At 46.5% G+C, this 18,112-nt stretch overlaps 1 gene segment (V, D, J or C); it reads right to left on the minus strand.

Moving 5' to 3' along the window:
* Window positions 1-1,294: 1,294 nt before the first annotated feature.
* LOC123347772 lies at window positions 1,295-1,927 on the minus strand. The segment is given in 2 exon segments: window positions 1,295-1,656; window positions 1,839-1,927. Coding segments are annotated over 2 exon segments (411 nt in total).
* Window positions 1,928-18,112: the final 16,185 nt, after the last annotated feature.

Genomic DNA, 18,112 nt, shown 5'->3' on the forward strand with positions numbered 1-18,112 from the left:
AGCACCTGGGCCCTGACCCTGGTCCGTGCAGAAGCCGGGAGGGGAGAGAAGCACCAGGGCCCCGACCCTGGTCCCTGCAGAAGCCGGGAGGGGAGAGAAGCACCAGGGCCCTGACCCAGGTCCCTGCAGAAGCCGGGAGGGGAGAGAAGCACCAGGGCCCGGTCCCTGGTTCCTGCAGAAGCCGGGAGGGGAGAGAAGCACCTGGGCCCCGACCCTGGTCCGTGCAGAAGCCGGGAGGGGAGAGAAGCACCAGGGCCCCGACCCTGGTCCCTGCAGAAGCCGGGAGGGGAGAGAAGCACCAGGGCCCGGTCCCTGGTTCCTGCAGAAGCCGGGAGGGGAGAGAAGCACCTGGGCCCCGACCCTGGTCCGTGCAGAAGCCGGGAGGGGAGAGAAGCACCAGGGCCCCGACCCTGGTCCCTGCAGAAGCCGAGAGGGGAGAGAAGCACCAGGGCCCTGACCCAGGTCCCTGCAGAAGCCGGGAGGGGAGAGAAGCACCTGGGCCCCGACCCTGGTCCCTGCATAAGCCAGGGAAGCCCCAGCAGCGATACCTGGGGCCCTGCAACTGGAGGAGCTTTCACCCCCCCATTGCACCATTTGGCTTTAGTGTGGGGACAGAGCTTCTCCGGTCTTGGTGCTGCGGTGGGGGGAGGAGAGAAGAAAGGAGAAAAGGGGCTGTTGGGCTTCAGGGGGGCAGAATGGGGGGGGGCTGGGTGGAACAGGGGTCGGGCCCATCCCTGCGGAAGGGACAGAATGGGGGGGTGCTGTCGGGGATGGGGAGAAGCAGTCAGAAGATGTGGAACTGGGGCAGGACCGTAGGCAGAAGAGATGATGAGAAGCCTCCCACTGTCTCTGGCCCAGGGCCCCAGGAAACTTTAATCCACCTCTGTTCGTGTGTGTGTGTGTGTGTGTGTGTGCGTCTGCATACGTGTGTGTGTGTGTGCACATGTGTGCGCGTGTGCATGTGTGTGTCTGCATGTGTGAGTGTGTGTGTGTACAAACAGCCAGTCCTGCCTGTGAGGAGTCAAAACACACAGGACAGAGAAAGGAAACGGAGGCAGCTGAGGTCACGGCCACACTCTGGCTCAGTGGCTGAGTCTGGAACAGAAACCAGGTGTCCTGATTTGCCAGGCAAGGACTGAGCCAGGAGGTCACGCTGCCTCCAGCCTGAAGCAGGTTAACAGTGCGGCCCTGAGCCTGACGTGAAGGCCAGGCCCCACTGAAGGTGTCTTTGGATTCCCGTGGCACACAGACCTTTTGCTGACCCTTCCGCCCGGGGCTGAATTTCCTGCTGTGCTCAGCGACTCTGAGGCCAGCTCCAGGGGGATATTGTAGGAGAGGAAGTGAGGCGGTGCTCACTGTGTCTGGTACAGTAGTAAGTGGCCGTGTCTGCAGCTGTGAGCCCGTCTATCTTTAGCTTGCCAGTGGAGCCGCTGGTGGAGGGGGTGACGCGGCCCTTGAAGTCATTAGAAATGTAGGTGGTGCCCCCTGTTTTGAAGGCGGCTATCCACACCAGGCCTTTCCCCGGGGTCTGGCGGGTCCAGTGCATGTGGTGGTCATTGATGTTGTACCCAGAGGCGACACACTCCAGAGTGACGGAACTGCCTGGCTTCGCAAGTGCCGAACTCGGCTGGGTCAAAGTCACGTCGGCCACCGAACCTGTTAAAGGAAGACCAGGAAATTATAACAGAACTGCCTCATCAGATAGCCCCGCGGGGGCCTCCCAGGCCAGCCTCCTGTCTGACAAGTCTCAGCACTCAGCTCTTCAAGGGCTGCTCCTCAATTCAGCCAAGGTACTAAAAATCCCCACACTGCACCTAGTGCTGGCTAATGCTCCCTACCTGGCACAAAGCACCACACGAGGACGCAAGCGCAGCCGAACAGCAGCATGCCTGCCAATGGAGCTAAGCTTAGCACAGGTCACGAATCCTTGGTCAGTTCTCCCCCAGGGGATCCAGCGCATTTTAAATAATCAATGGCAGGCAAATTAATTTGCATTTATATATAATCCCAGTGCTTTTTTTCCCTGTGTAGGAGAGAGAGAAAAAATAAGCCTCTTGTGGGCGATGCTATTCGGTGCATGTGATATTAATGGTAAGGCCTCTATCAAAAACTTACTAGAATAGGATTCCAAAGCCAGAAGGAACACGGATCATCTGGCCTGACTTCCTGTATTATACAGGCCAGAGAACTGCCCTCAAACAATTCCTTTCGAACTAGAGCATATCTTGAAACAAAACCCAACCTTGATTTTCATATTGCCATTGATTGCGAATCCACCACTGCCCTTGGTAAATCGTTCCAGTGGAATTACATGATATAAGAACATAGGACTTGCCAGAGTGGGTCAGAATGTTAGTTCAGTCTCCCGTCACCTACACTAGTGACTACTGGACACTTCAGAGCTGGGTGGAAAACTATCAGTGGGAACTAGAGAGTTCAGACCCTTAATAAAAAGTACAGTAACCAATCTAAATAGAGATGGTCAAAATCACTCCCCCGCCCCCCAGTGAATCTTGTCACTGAAAAACATTGCATTCGATTTGTTTTTCAGTAACCCCAAAAGTGAACTGCAAATCATTCTTCTAAACACAAACAAATAAATGTTTGCTTTCTATTTTTCATTAAGAAAGCTATGCTATGGAAGTTGAGAACATTGATATATCCTTTTTTAAATGTCACAAGCAGAAACAATGAATAGATTTCAAGGCAAGAAGGGAGCATTGTGATCATCTGGGTTGACCTCTATCATAACAGCCCTGATCTCCCACTTTTCATTTCTTTATGAAAACGCTCCATTATACCTGGCGGACCCAGCATATATTGGAGGAAGCTATGGCGTCTTGCCTAATACTGTTCAACTGCAAGAATTCACTACATCCCGTAACATGTACCTCCCTTGTTTTAAGTTGTGGCCAGAATTGGGTATTCCTTGCACTATATCACATTTGCATTGCATGTGTCCCATTAAACAACTCAATGTACGGGGAAAAGAACACAGAAATTAGCACCACCACATTTACAAATACATTCTTTCTTTCAAAACTGTAGCTTTTTACTACAGCTCCCAGAGAAATTTCTGTTTAAACAAAGGTGAATGTGAAGATCACTCAGGCCGACTCTCAGTCATGAAAAAGAAGAAAATAAAATTTTATTTTAGTAGAGTGCGTTCCTTCAAAATCGTTTACATGATGAGAAAAGTAAGGTAGTAGCTGAGATAAAATTTCTCTCTCCTCCTGATACAGGATTATTTATTGATATTACCACAGCAGCGAGGGGAGCCAGTCATGGACCAGGTGCTGTACAAATATCGAACAAGCCGATGGTTCCTCACAATCCAAGACAAGAGACAACCTATGGATGCACAGCGACCGACAGGCCTGTACAAAGAAACAAGTTGGAAAGGATTCACTTTTAGTGGTGACTTACAGTGAGATCGAAAGTCCTTGTGGTTTTCACAGTTGCCAGAAACTGCAGAGGTAAATGAAAGCTGGCAGTTCTCTCTCTCCACTGTACCGTTGCTGCCATCATGTGGCCGGTATAAACATCTTCTGTCTCATAATATAGTAACAACTAGCGGTCAGAGAGAGAAGGGCCTCATTAAACCCTGCTGTTCCCTTTCTGCCACCACAGCCCTTGCACTGTGCATCCTTTAAGTCATTCTGTGTTCCCATTAGTCAGCCTCCACAACCGGATTCCTCTTTAAACTTCTGCGGTTATTTTCTTCCGAATTTGAGACAGCTGTTCAGGAGATGAGAGATAACGGACAGCTACAGACGACTTTAAAACAGGACAGATATTTTAGCATTGTCTGCAAATGTTAACGTTCGTTTCTACAGTGTTTGACATCTGCCCTGTACCCCAATGTAGGAAATTAGTGCAAAACATATTTTAAAATGTAGCAAGGGAAGAAGATCAAGGAGGGCTCCTCTAACGGCCTGATGCACAGTGTATTGCATCGTCTCCTGAATCACTGATAGTGACTCTGTTGTAGGAAAGAGACTGAACTAAATGGACAAATCTGATCCCATGTGGCAACGTCTATGTTCCTAAATACATCACTTTACATAGCTGCATATCAAAGTTCTCCAGGTCATTTCCTTCAGTCTTAACTTTTTCAAGCACCTCTGGAAACCCCATTCCTACTAGTTATTCTGGTCCCATTCTTGGACCAGGATCCCATCGTGCCAGGTGCTGTACAAACACAGGAGAAAAAGATGGTCACTTCCCATAACTATGAATCCAAATGGGATGCTCTTGCGAACAAGGCAAATTCCATCCTGGGGTGTGTTCACAGGAGTGTTATATGTAAGACAGGAAGTAATTGTCCCGCTCTACTTCATAAAGAGGAGGCCTCATTTGGAGTAGTGTCCAGTCCTGGGCACCACACTCTAAACGGTGGTCATGGGCTTAATCTGCAGCAAGGGAGATTTAGATACTTGGTGTCAAGTATCAGAGGGGGAGCCGTGTTAGTCTGGATCTGTAAAAGCAGCAAAGAGTCCTGTGGCACCTTATAGACTAACAGACGTACTGGAGCATGAGCTTTCGTCGGGTGAATACCCACTTCGTCGGATGCTGCTTTTTTAGATACTTGGGAATCTGAAGAGTATGAATTCAGTCACTCTGGTGCACTAGGTCACAGACATGCCCAGTCGCTCCCAAGCCCAGAACTGCAATACTAAAAGAAGGCTTCTCGGCTTTGTTAGTGGAGTGTATGCTAGTCTAAGCTAGAATAGACTACAACAGGCTAATTTAGTCTCCAGAAGACCATGGCAATTGCCAGAGTAGATAAGATGTCCATCCATTCCTATCTCCTATCTCCGAAAGTGTTCTTGGTGAGGCATCTGTTACTGAAGTTACAAGATGACCTCTGATTATGAAAGAACCTTCCCATAAGACAACTCTGTCTGGGGTTTTCAAAGGAGTCTACAGGAATTAGGAGTCAAATTCACACACACAGAAACTCCAGGAGAAAGTGAATCACATTTGCTTTTAGTTTAAAGGATCCAGGAAAAAAAATGTCCTACCACCTTATCCTTTTTAGCGGCGAAATGAACAGAACTGGACCGTGGGTAAGTAAAAGCATACTTCACACCACCCGTGAACCACCCTTGCTCCACAATTTGATAACCCAGCCTAGCAAATAATTTGTGTCACACTTTAAAAGGAAGACTTCCTATCTATTATTATATTCCAAGGGCCTTGGTAATGTATGTTAAGTGTCTGAAAGTCTCTCTGCTGTCTAATTACTGTTCTCCTTCTGCAACATCTAATCTGTCTGAATAAATGCTAGAAAACCTGGACTCTGCACTTGTCCTTGTTGAACATCATCAGATTTCTTTTGGCCCAATCCTCCAGCATATCTACCACTCCTCCCAGTTTAGTGTCATCTGCAAACTTGCTGAGGGTGCAGTCCACACCATCCTCCAGATCATTAATGAAGATATGGAACAAAACCAGCCCCAGGAACGACCCTTGGGGCACTCCACTTGATACCGGCTGCCAACTAGACATGGAGCCATTGATCACTACCCGTTGAGCCTGATGATCTAGCTTTCTATCCAACTTATAGTCCATTCATCCAGCCCATACTTCTTTAACTTGCTGGCAAGAATACTGTGGGAGACCGTATCAAAAGCTTTGCTAAAGTCAAGGAATAACACGTCCACTGCATTCCCCTCATCCACAGAGCCAGTTATCTCCTCATAGAAGGCAATTAGATTAGTCAGGCATGACTTGCCCTTGGTGAATCCATGCTGACTGTTCCTGATCACTTTCCTCTCCTCTAAGTGCTTCAGAATTGATTCCTTGAGGACCTGCTCCATGATTTTTCCAGGTTGACTGCATGTTGTGAGAAAAAATACTTACTTTTTTTTTGTTTTAAACCTTATGCTTACTAATTTCATTTGGTGACCCCTAGTTCTTGTGTTATGAGAAGGAGTAAATAACACGTCCTTATTTGCTTTCTCCACACCAGTCATGGTTGTATTGACCTCTGTCATATCCCCCCTTAGTCGTCTTTTTTTCCAAGCTGAAAAGTCCCAGTGTTATTAATCTCTCCTCATATGGCAGATGCTCCATTCCCCTAATCATTTTTGTTGCCCTTTTCTGAACCTTTTCCAATTCCAATGTATCTTTTTTAAGAAGGGGCAACCACATCTGCACACAGTATTCAAGATGTGGCCATACCATGGATTTATATAGAGGCAACATGATATTTTCTTTCTTATTATCTATCCCTTTCTTAATGACAGGTTTCAGAGTAGCAGCCGTGTTAGTCTGTATCCGCAAAAAGAACAGGAGTACTTGTGGCACCTTAAAGACTAACAAATTTATTTTAGCATGAGCTTTCGTGAGCTACAGCTCACTTCTTTGGATGCATAGAATGAAGCACACAGACAGGAGATATTTATACATACAGAGAACATGAAAAGGTGGAAGTATGCATAACAACAGGAAAAGTCTAATCAATTGAGATGAGCTATCATCAGCAGGAGGAAAAAAAACTTTTTGAAGTGATAATTAAGATGGCCCATAGAAGGTGTGAGGAGAACTTAACATAGGGAAATAGATTCAATTAGTGTAATGACCCAACCATTCCCAGTCTCTGTTTAGGCCAGAGTTAATTGTATCTAATTTGCATATTAATTCGAGTTCAGCAGTTTCTCTTTGGAGTCTGTTTTTGAAGTTTTTTTGTTGCAAAATTGAAATTGCCACCTTCAAGTCTGTCACTGAGTGGTTAGAGAGGTTGAAGTGTTCTCCCACTGGTTTTAACAATTTCCATCCCACCATCAACCTCAGCCTAGACCAATCCACACAAGCGGTCCATTTCCTAGACACTACTGTGCTAATAAGCGATGGTCACATAAACACCACCCTATACCGGAAACTTACTGACCACTATACTTACCTACATGCCTCCAGCTTCCATCCCGGACACACCACACGATCCATTGTCTACAGCCAAGCTCTAAGATACAACCGTTTTTGCTCCAATCCCTCAGACAGAGATAAACACCTACAAGATCTCTATCAAGCATTCTTAAAACTACAATACCCACCTGCTGAAGTGAAAAAACAGATTGACAGAGCCAGAAGAGTACCCAGAAGCCACCTACTACAGGACAGGCCTAAAAAAGAAAATAACAGAACGCCACTAGCCATCACCTACAGCCCCTAACTAAAACCTCTCCAGCGCATCATCAAAGATCTACAACCTATCCTTAGAGATGATCCCTCACTCTCACAGATCTTGGGAGACAGGCCAGTCCTCGCTTATAGACAGCCTCCCAACCTGAAGCAAATACTCACCAGCAACCGCACACCATACAACATAAACACTAACCCAGGAACCTATCCCTGCAACAAAGCCCGATGCCAGCTCTGTCCACATATCCATTCAAGTGATACCATCATAGGACCTAATCACATCAGACACACCATCAGGGGCTCGTACTCCTGCACATCTACCAACGTGATATATGCCATCATGTGCCAGCAATGCCCCTCTGCCATGTACATTGGCCAAACCGGACAGTCTCTACGCAAAAGAATAAATGGACACAAATCTGACATCAGGAATCATAACATTCAAAAACCAGTGGGAGAACACTTCAACCTCTCTAACCACTCAGTGACAGACTTGAAGGTGGCAATTTTGCAACAAAAAAACTTCAAAAACAGACTCCAAAGAGAAACTGCTGAACTCGAATTAATATGCAAATTAGATACAATTAACTCTGGCCTAAACAGAGACTTGGGTCATTACACTAATTGATTCTATTTCCCTATGTTAAGTTCTCCTCACACCTTCTATGGGCCATCTTAATTATCACTTCAAAGGGGTTTTTTCCCTCCTGTTGATGATAGCTCATCTCAATTGATTAGACTTTTCCTGTTGTTATTCATACTTCCACCTTTTCATGTTCTCTGTATGTATAAATATCTCCTGTCTGTGTGTTCCATTCTATGCATCCAAAGAAGTGAGCTGTAGCTCATGAAAGCTCATGCTAAAATAAATGTGTTAGTCTTTAAGGTGCCACAAGTACTCCCTTTCTTAATGATTCCCAACATTCTGTTGTTTTTTTTGAGTGCTGCTGCACATTGAATGGATGTTTTCAGAGAACGATCCACAATGACTCCAAGATCTTTCTTGAGTGGTAACAGCTAATTTAGACCCCATCATTTTATATATATAGTTTGGATTATGTTTTCCAATGTATTTACTTTGTATTTATCAACATTTTGTTGCCCAGTCACCCAGTTTTGAGAGATCCTTTTGTAGCTCTTTGCTGTCTGCCTGAGACTTAGCTATTTCAAGTAGTTTTGTATTATCTGCAAATGTTGCCACCTCACCGTTTACCCCTTTTTCCAGATCATTTATGAATATGTTGAATAGGACTGGGCCCAGTACAGACCCCTGAGGGACACCACTATTTACATCTCTCCATTCTGAAAAATGACCTTTTATTCCTACCTTTTGTTTCCTATCTTTTAACCAGTTACCACGAGAGGACCTTCTCTCTTATCCCATGACTGCTTACTTTGCATAAGAGCCTTTGGTGAGGGACATTGTCAAAGGCTTTCTGAAAATCTAAGTACACTATACCCACTGGATCCCCCTTGTCCACATGCTTGTTGACCCCCTCCAAGAATTCTAGTAGATTGGTGAGGAATTATTTCCCTTTACAAAAACTGTGTTGACTTTCCCCCAACAAATTATGTTCATCTAGACGTATGACAGTATTGTTCTTTACTATAGTTTCAACCTCTTTGCCCGGTACTGAAGTCAGGCTTATAGGCCTGTCATTGCCATGCTTGTTATGCTTGTTAGTGGTTGTGAAAGCTCCCCAAGCTTTCTCCTAAGCTTTCACCTCAAGCTTTTTAGGGGACCAACTGGCTAAGCATTAGTTCTGCAGAAAAGGACCTGGGGATTACAGTGAATGAGAAGCTGGATATGAGTCAGCAGATTGCCCTTGTTGCCAAGAAGACCAATGTCATATTAGGCTGCATTAGTAGGAGCATTGCCAGCAGATCGAGGGAAGTGATTATTCCCATCTATTCGGCACTGGTGAGGCCACACCTGGAGCATTGCATCCAGTTTTGGGCCCCCCACTAAAGAAAAGATGTGGACAAATTGGAGAGAGTCCAGTGGAGGGCAATGAAAATGATTAGGGGACTGGAGCACATGACTTACAAGTAGGGTGACCAGATGTCTCGATTTTATAGGGACAGTCCCGATATTTGGAGATTTTTCTTATATAGGTGCCTATTAACCCCATACTCTGTCCCAATTTTTCATAATTGTTATCTGGTCACCCTACTTACAAGGACAGGCTGAAAGAGCTGGGCTTGTTTAGTCTGCAGAAGAGAAGATTGAGAGGGGATTTGATAGCAGCCTTCAACTACCTGAAGAGTTCCAAAGAGGATGGAGTTAGGCTGTTCTTAGTGGTGGCATATGACAGAACAAGGAGCAATGGTCTCAAGTTGTGGTGGGGGAGTTCTAGGTTGGATGTCAAAAAACACTATTTCACTAGGAGGGTGGTGATGCACTGGAATGGGTTACCTAGGGAGGTGGTGGAATCTCCAGGTTTTTAAGGCCTGGCTTGACAAAGCCCTGGCTGGGATGATTTAGTTGGGAATTGGTCCTGCTTTGAGCAGGGGGTTGGACTAAATGACCTCCTAAAGTCTCTTCTAATCCTAATCCTCTATTATTCTATGATTCTAAAGCCATGGGATTCTTCCTCTAATGAATTTCATAGTGGTTTCCCAGAGGAGGCATCCATCAACCAACTAAATACTTTGCTGTAGTCATGAAGGAAACATCTAGCTACCTAAGTTTCACCAGGAGCTTGCACATCTTCTATGTGGATAAAAAGTACTTAGAGATACAGGGACCAAGTACACAGCTGGTGTAAATCAGTTTAGCTCCATGGAAAGCAATGGCCCTTTAATCCAATGAAAGACACAGCTAGATATTGGGCTGGATTCTCTTCTCAATTACATCTTGTACACTGGTACAACCCCATTGATCCAAATGGATTCATTCCTTATTTATGCCAGGATGAGTGACAGAGGGTAAGAAACACACACTTCATTCCTGGCACAACCACATCTGAGAGACTTGGGAAAGATTCCTTAAGGGTATTTGGGTACCTAAGTCCCATAGGGGAACCTATACAAGTCAACAATGGCTGAGACAGGAATGGAACCTGCCTTTCTTAAATCCCAGTCAAATGTCATATCCATTAGACCACAGAGCCCTCCTCCTGGAGCAGCCCTCCCTGGTGCTAAGCTCTGTACAGAACATCTGTGAATCGAAGGAGGCTGCCCAGCTCTGGAAATCTCAGCCATAAAGCTACGATTCTGCCCTGAAAAGGGAGTCAGCAAAAATGCCATGTCTGTAACCAGGGGGCCGCACACTTTGTCACTCGTGCCATTGCCACGCCGTGTGCCACCCCACTTTTGCCCAGTTAAAAAGCAGGCTTGGCTGGGGAAAGTTGGCTGGAGTCGGGGTGAGGGCCTGGGGGAAGAGCATACAGCTAACTTTGCATGAGTCATAAAAACGTGCAGCCCTCAAGGAAGCTGCTGCCAGCGAGATCTGAGGGCAGCAGAGGGCGTCAGAGAGCTTTCTCTGCCCGCAGCGCCAAATGGGCACTCTCTCTCAGGCTGGTTTTAGGTTTTTCTGGGTTTCACCCAGCTCAGAAGGGTGCTGTGCATTGGGGCCTAGGACGTTCCCCCAAATCGTGGAATTGGTGCGAGGCAGTTTGCAGAAGTTATCAGGTGACACACAGCTCTTGGCATTTCCTGGGAAGCCAGGGTGAGCAGTCACTGCAGTTAAAAACGTGAGGGTGAGGAGGCAGGGAACGGGCACTGAGGTGCGTATGTGGCAGAGGAAATGAGAAGGGAGCTGTTCTGAACACAATCGCTCTGTTCACATTTGTTCCACACTGGAGCGAAGTCTGAGAACCCCGGCCCTGAGCGTATCGTAATAGAGGAAATGGCCCAGGGATCAGAGCCTGCGTTGGGAGCAGTAGTAAATAGTGTCAGTTAATCTAACTTTAACCTGCCTGGGGAACCACTATGTCAGTGGTTCTCAAACTGGGGCCGCCGCTAGTTCAGGGTAAGCACCTGGTCAATAAATATTTCAATAAGACCATTTAGATCAGCTCTGGGAGGAAGGAAGTGACACAGATAAGGGGCAAAAGGGGCTCTGAGTCATGGCATTGCAGGTTTTTTTGTCACACTCCACACAGTTCCCCTGGCCCTGTCTGGAGGTCAGTGGCTACTTCTCAGGACAGGGATATGGGTGACCCCCAAGGGCACACTAGAGTCGAGATCAGGGATCGGCAACCTTTCGCATGCAGCTCCCCAGGGTAAGCCCCTGGCTGGCCGGGCCGGTCTGTTTACCTGCCGCGTGATCATGGCTCCCATTGGCCATAGTTCACTGCTCCAGGCCAATGGGGGATGTGGGACAAGGGATGTGCTGGCTGCTGCTTCCCGCCGCCCCCATTGGCCTGGAGCAGCGAACCGTGGCCGGTGGGAGCCGCGATCGGCCAAACCTGCAGACCTGGCAGGTAAACAAACTGGCCCGGCCAGCCAGGGGCTTTCCCTACACAAGTGGCGGCCCCACTTTGAGGACCACTGCACTATGTGGCAGGTGAGACCCTGTTCTCGGAAATCATGGGAGATGGAAGTATTGTAGCTGGTTCTGCATGCTCATATTGATACCAGACTACTCCCACACGTCTTCCAGAACCAGCACAAGTCAAGATCACTGTGACAGGTTGGATCACAGAAACTCCCTTGGAGCTGCCAACTGATGTGCCAAGACTACTTCTGTGCCTGCCTTCCCTGCCAGCTCAGGACTCCAGAGCCCTGCCTGGCTGTGCCAGACACGCTTGCCGGCCACAAACACGGACCCAGGTCTGAACCACGTCCCACAAACTGCAAGCTTAATTGAAAGTAGCTTAAGTGTTGCTGTCTCCAACTCTCAGATGCCAAACTCCCAATGGGTCCAAACCCCAAATAAATCCGTTTTACCCTGTCTAAAGCTCATGCAGGGTAAACTCATCAATTGTTCGCCCTCTATAACACTGATAGAGAGATATGCACAGCTGTTTGCCCCACCCCAGGTATTAATACATACACTGGGTTAATTCATAATTACAAAGTGATTTTATTAAATACAGAAAGGAGGAGTTAAGTGGTTCCAAGTTGTAACAGACAGAACAAAGTAAATTACCAAACAAAATAAAATAAAACACACACGTCTATGCCTAATACAGTAAGAAAACTGAATACAGATAAAACCTCACCGTCAGAGGTGTTCCAATAAGCTTCCTTTTACAGACTAGTCTCCTTCTAGTCTGGGTTCAGCAATCACTCACACCCCCTGTGGCTACTGTCCTTTATTCCAGTTTCTTTCAGGTATCTTTGGGGTTGGAGAGGCTATCTCTTGAGCCAGCTGAAGACCAAATGGAGGGGTCTCCCTGTCTTTTAAATAGACTTTCTCTTGTGGGTAGATACCCCTCCCTCCCCCTGTGTAGAATTCCAGCTACAAGATGGAGTTTTGGAGTCACATGGGCAAGTCACATGTCCATGCATGAGTCAGAACATACAGGTAGCAGCCATAGTTCACATGCTACTTTGAATGTCCTCAGGTAGACTTCTTATGTGGATTGGAACCTTCCAAGATCCATTGTTTGTTAAGTGTTTCTTGACTGGGCACTTAATTTGCAGTCCTTTCTCAAGAAGCTGACCAAATGCTTTACAAAAGCTACTTAAAAATCAAGCAAGTACGCAGCCAATATTCATAACTTTGAATACAACAAGGACACATGCATACAAATAGGATGGATAGATTCAGTAGATCATAACCTTTACAGAGATATGTTACATGGCATATGTAGCATAAACCATATTCCAGTTATATCATATATACATTCATAAGTATATTTCCATAAAGCCTTCTAGGGTGCACCGTCACAATCACTGCTATCCAGACCAGACTCCACGTGCCAGCAGGATAGACCCTACTATGACAGCTTCTTCTGATGGTGTCTGAGTGGAAGTAATGGCTGCCATGCTGCAACCTACTAAAGACACTGATTTCTGGACAAAAATACTGGGGAATGCAAAGCAGCTGTGAACATAGGAAGCACCAAACTGGATAAAACAACTGGTTCATGTGGCCCAGTGCCCTGTCTATAACCATCAGCAGATATGTCTTAAGAAAATAGAATTCCTCGCTAGTTTGCATCAGTTAGAGAATGGTTGATGAGGGATTAAATCCATTCCAAATTTTTGGAGATTTTTTCCAAGTCCTTGCGATTTTTAAACCACCCAGTTAAAATCACGTTGACGGTTGCTGGTGTGGTTGAAAGCAATTGAGGCATAATACTGGATCGCAGCCACTGCCATGTAAAGCCCACATTTACACAGTAAGTCAAAGGAAAAACATACAAACATATTTTATCCGCACATGGCTGCTGATCAAGCCTTGTGCCTCTGTATATGATCCCATGCAGATAAAAGTGAAACAGAATCAAGGTCCTAAATTCATTTTAAATAAAACTGGAGGTGCAAAGTTGGTTGCATCTTTCCCAAATAAATGAAATGTGGGTTCCTCTACCCATCTTCCGATGGGTCACATGATCTTACGTTCCAATGCAAAGTTTTTACTTTAATGATGACATTTCATTCCAGCTCTTGGCCTTGATTCATAGCTCTGGTTCCCCAGTTCCATGCTCATCTAAGCCTTTTGATTCCAATGGAGTTAAACCAACATGTACTGCAATAACAGTGGGGAATAAAGCCCTTCCTACTTAATATGGTTTGTTATATGTAAAAATCCTTCCGTTCTCAGAGCGTACAATAGTATACCAAACACACGATGTATTTCCTTGGCATTTTGATAAACTGTTCCTTCTTCTTCCATTAAAAAAGAATGTGTCTGGACAAGAAGCCCCAGAGCTTGTGAGAGCAGATATCCATTCCTGAGCCCCGGCTCCTCCCTAGAACCTATTATCTGTACAGCCCCCTAGTGGTTATTACAGGTGTATATTTCTCACCCTCTGCCCCCTAGTGGCTATACAGTATAATATACATGCCCAGAATGTCTGATGCCTCTCTGAACATAGTTTTTGTTAATTTTTTTGTTCGGCATCTTTTCACTGACATCCTGATTATATTCCAAAATAGTTGTATAAAATACAGCCTCCAATAACCTGCTCTTATGACCCTGCCATAACAGAGGCAAAACCTGCAGACATCTCTCTGCTGCAACAATGGTCAATATCCTCCCACAAAACACCTTTCAAGAGCCTTTACATGCCTATCACAACATGTGGTGTACTTCATCCAGTGCACTAAATGCCCCAGCAAGAGCTATGAGGGTGAAAGGAGACAGTCACTACACTCTCTAATGAATTTGCACAGAAAAGTGATAGATTAAAAACGTCACATCGCCCCTGGGAAAAACAGTTTTTCCACAAATCACTCCTCTCATTCCTCATCCTCAAAGGAACCCTGCACAACATGAGCCTAAGAGCTTAAATCCATAACTTTGCTAGACACTAAAAATCATGGACTCAGTAAAGATGCTGCTGTAATGAGCCATAAATCCAATCTGTAGCCCAGTAACCCCCTTTTGTCCTACAACTGCAGTGGTGTTCACTGTGTGCTTCACCTTGACTGGTCTCTTGCAACACGTGTCAGCTCCTTATGCTAAACAATCTGTTCCACCCGGTATTTAGCTAGGACACTCTTTTTGGTGTAGATGTACCCAAACAAAAATAAATCAAGGCAGAGAGTCTCAGAGCCAGGGTAAACTGACTTGGGCTTGCAGGGCTCATCACATGCCCCAAATGTATGGACATGTAGGGTAGCGCAACCAGGGGCGGCTCTAGACATTTTGCCACCCCAAGCAGGGCGGCATGCCACGGGGGGAGCTCTGCCGATCTCCAGGAGGGCGGCAGGCGGCTCCGGTGGACCTCCCGCAGGTGTGCCTGCGGAGGGTCTGCTGGTCCCGCGGCTTTGGTGCACCACCGGAGCCACCTGCCGCCCTCCTGGTGACCGGCAGAGCGCCCCCTGCAGCATGCCGCCCCAAGCACGTGCTTGGCGTGCTGGGGCCTGGAGCCGCCCCTGAGCGCAACTGCAGGGAACACAGCATCGGTAGGTTGCTGCTAACTACCACCTTCTGCTGACGAGTCTCTTTATCGCACTCATACACGTTCGTGTCTGTAACATGCTTAAACATTATATTAAGGTTCCATTTATAAATGGTTTATAGAGTGTTTCCTGATTAATAATGGATGAGGTGGACAGTTGATTTACTTCTGGGTGGCAGGATGTTAAAAACAGGCTGTTTAATATGATTCCAAATTTGGTGTTTCTCCAGATCTTTGTGGCTTATTCACATCCTTTAAGTATGTGAATGAATGTAATTATTTCACAAATTCCTACTGTTCATGATATATATATATATAGTTGCACTGTATTTGCAATTTCTTCAGATTAAATTGCAGCAGCAGGTGGCTCACATGGACAACTGGAGCACGGCTGCAGAGTTCATCTTGAAAGGCTTCCCCCACAGCTGGCCAGGGCTGCCCAGAGGATTCAGGGGGCCTGGGGCAAAGCAGTTTCGGGGGCCCCTTCCATAAGTTACAGTATTATAGAATACTATATTCTCGTAGGGACCCCCGCAGGACCCAGGGCCTGGGGCAAATTGCCCCACTTGCCTCCTCCTCTGTCTGGGCGGCCCTGCAGCTGGCAGACAGATCGTCCTCTTCCTCATGTTTTACCTGGGCACCCTCTTGGACAACATGATCACCACCACTGTCACTGTGGCAGACCACCAGCTCCACACCCCCGTGTGCTTCTATCTGTGCAACTTCTCCTTCCTGGAGATCTGGTTCACCTGTTACAGTGCCCAAATTCCTGGATGACTTGCTGTCCCAGAGAAAGTGTCCTTCACTGGCTGCATGGCACAAGGCTTCTTCTATTTCTTCTTGGGTGTGACCAAATTCCTCTTTGCTGTCATGGCGTTTGACCACTACATTGTTATCTGAAACCCGCTGAGATACATGGTCATCATGAGCAACCACTTCTGCCTACAGCTGGTCTTGGTTGCTTGGATTTGCTCATTTTTGTCCATCTTCTCCCCAAACATCATCTACCAATTGCCATTCTGTGGACAAATGTGGTGAACTATTTGTTTTCTGTGACAGCACACCACGGTGAAGCTGGCTTGCATGAATACCAGCAACCTGGAGCTGGTGAACTTCATCATGACATCTCTGCTCATTCTCAGCTCCATGGTGGTCACCACGCTCTCTTATAAGGCCTTCTCCATCTGCACCAATCACATCACCATGGCCAGCATTGTCTACAGGACTCACATCTCCATGCATGTCCAGCCCACTCAGAAAAGCTCCTTGGAGAACAAAGTGGTGGCCTTGCTGACCTTTGTGTTCATGTTATCCCTCAACTCTTTCATCTACACCCTCAGGAACGAGCTGGTCAAGCAGGCCCCAAGGGAGGCCAAAGCGTGGAACAAGCTCTCTCGCTTGCAAAGGCGGAAGTAGGCCTAGCGTGTGAGTGGGCATGTTAGGGACTATCCAAGGACTATTGCATTAGCTTTATTAGTGTTGTGTGTATCTTTACGGGCTGGCTAGTGACGGCATTCTGGGCTAAATAGGTAAGATGAAGCATGGCTCCTGCAGGAAAGAAAGTCAGTGGGGGTAATTAATGCACATCTCCTATGCTGAAGACAATGTATGTAACAATTACGATCATCTAGACCAGGGGTTCTCAAACTGTGGGTCAGGACCCCAGAGTGGGTCACAACCCCATTTTAATGGGGTCACCAAGGCTGCTGTTGGCCTAGGCCACAGCAAGTCTGAAGCCCAAGCCCAGGCCCCACTGCCTGGGACTACGGTTACAGGACCCCTGCCCAGGGTAGAAGCCCTTGGGCTTCAGCTTTGCCCCCCACACACACACACCTGAGGGGGCTGGGCTCAGGCGGGCTTGGTCTTTGGTCCCCTCTCCTGGGGTCGTGTAGTAGTTTTTGTTGTCAGAAGAGGGTCATGATGCAATGAAGTTTGAGACCCGTGGATCTGGTCTGATCTCCTGTACAACACAATGCACTGACTGTCTCCTGGGGTGCTTAGCTGGGGTTCAGGTGTCCTGAGTCCTGTTCCCAGCTCTTCAGCTGAGCTGTGTTGGACCTCAGACGAGTCACAGTGCCTGACTTCCTGGTTTTCCTTGGTCTACTGAGACTGCAAGCTCTTCGGGGGCAGGAATGGTCTCTACGGGCTTGTACAGCCCTTGGTACAAACGGGCCTTGATCACATTTTAAACTTCTAAGCACGGTTGTAAAAACAAACAACAGAAATGCCTGAATTTGACAATGGACATCCAACCTTGATGTAAGACTCCAAGTGATGTATCTTGTGGTTAATTATTCTCATCTCTATCTATCCATCTCTTACTTCCCATCTGATTTTTTTTCTAGCTTCAACTCCCAGACATTGTTTCTTCTTACGCCTTTTTTTCTACTAAATTAAAGAACACTCTTGTGCCAACAGTCCTGAACTCCCCTGCTCAACCTTTTCTCCTAGCACAGGTGTCTGTGGCTGACTCATTTTTTTTTAGTTTCTTGCTTCCTTTCACATTCCCAGTTTAGCTCTTCTAAGTCAAACTGAAACCTGAAATCTAGAATCCATCAGATCTGAAAGGAACAGCTGTGCTTTTTGGCATGGGGGAATTTCTCACCCATTTCTAGTTGTGCAAACTGGACTCCCAATTTAACTTTACCCATAGAAAATATTGAATAAGAGGGGACATGATGGATAAAAAAATGGGTACTATATTCATAAATAATCATTGATAGTGCTCCCTTCTGGCCTTAGACTATTGACCTTCTTTATACACAGGCCATAGATTCCCTCCCCAAAAACGTAGGGGGTCCAAGCTACAGAGAATCCACCACCTTTCCTGGGAAGCTGTTTCAATATTTAATTATACTTACTGCTAGGAAACGACATCTTACTTCAATGTTGAATTTGTCTAACTTCAAGTTCCAGCCCTTGGATATTTTAATGCCTTTGCCAGC

This window comes from Mauremys mutica, chromosome 13, assembly GCF_020497125.1.
Source record: "Mauremys mutica isolate MM-2020 ecotype Southern chromosome 13, ASM2049712v1, whole genome shotgun sequence".
In the NCBI taxonomy this organism is placed as follows: Eukaryota; Metazoa; Chordata; order Testudines; family Geoemydidae; genus Mauremys; species Mauremys mutica.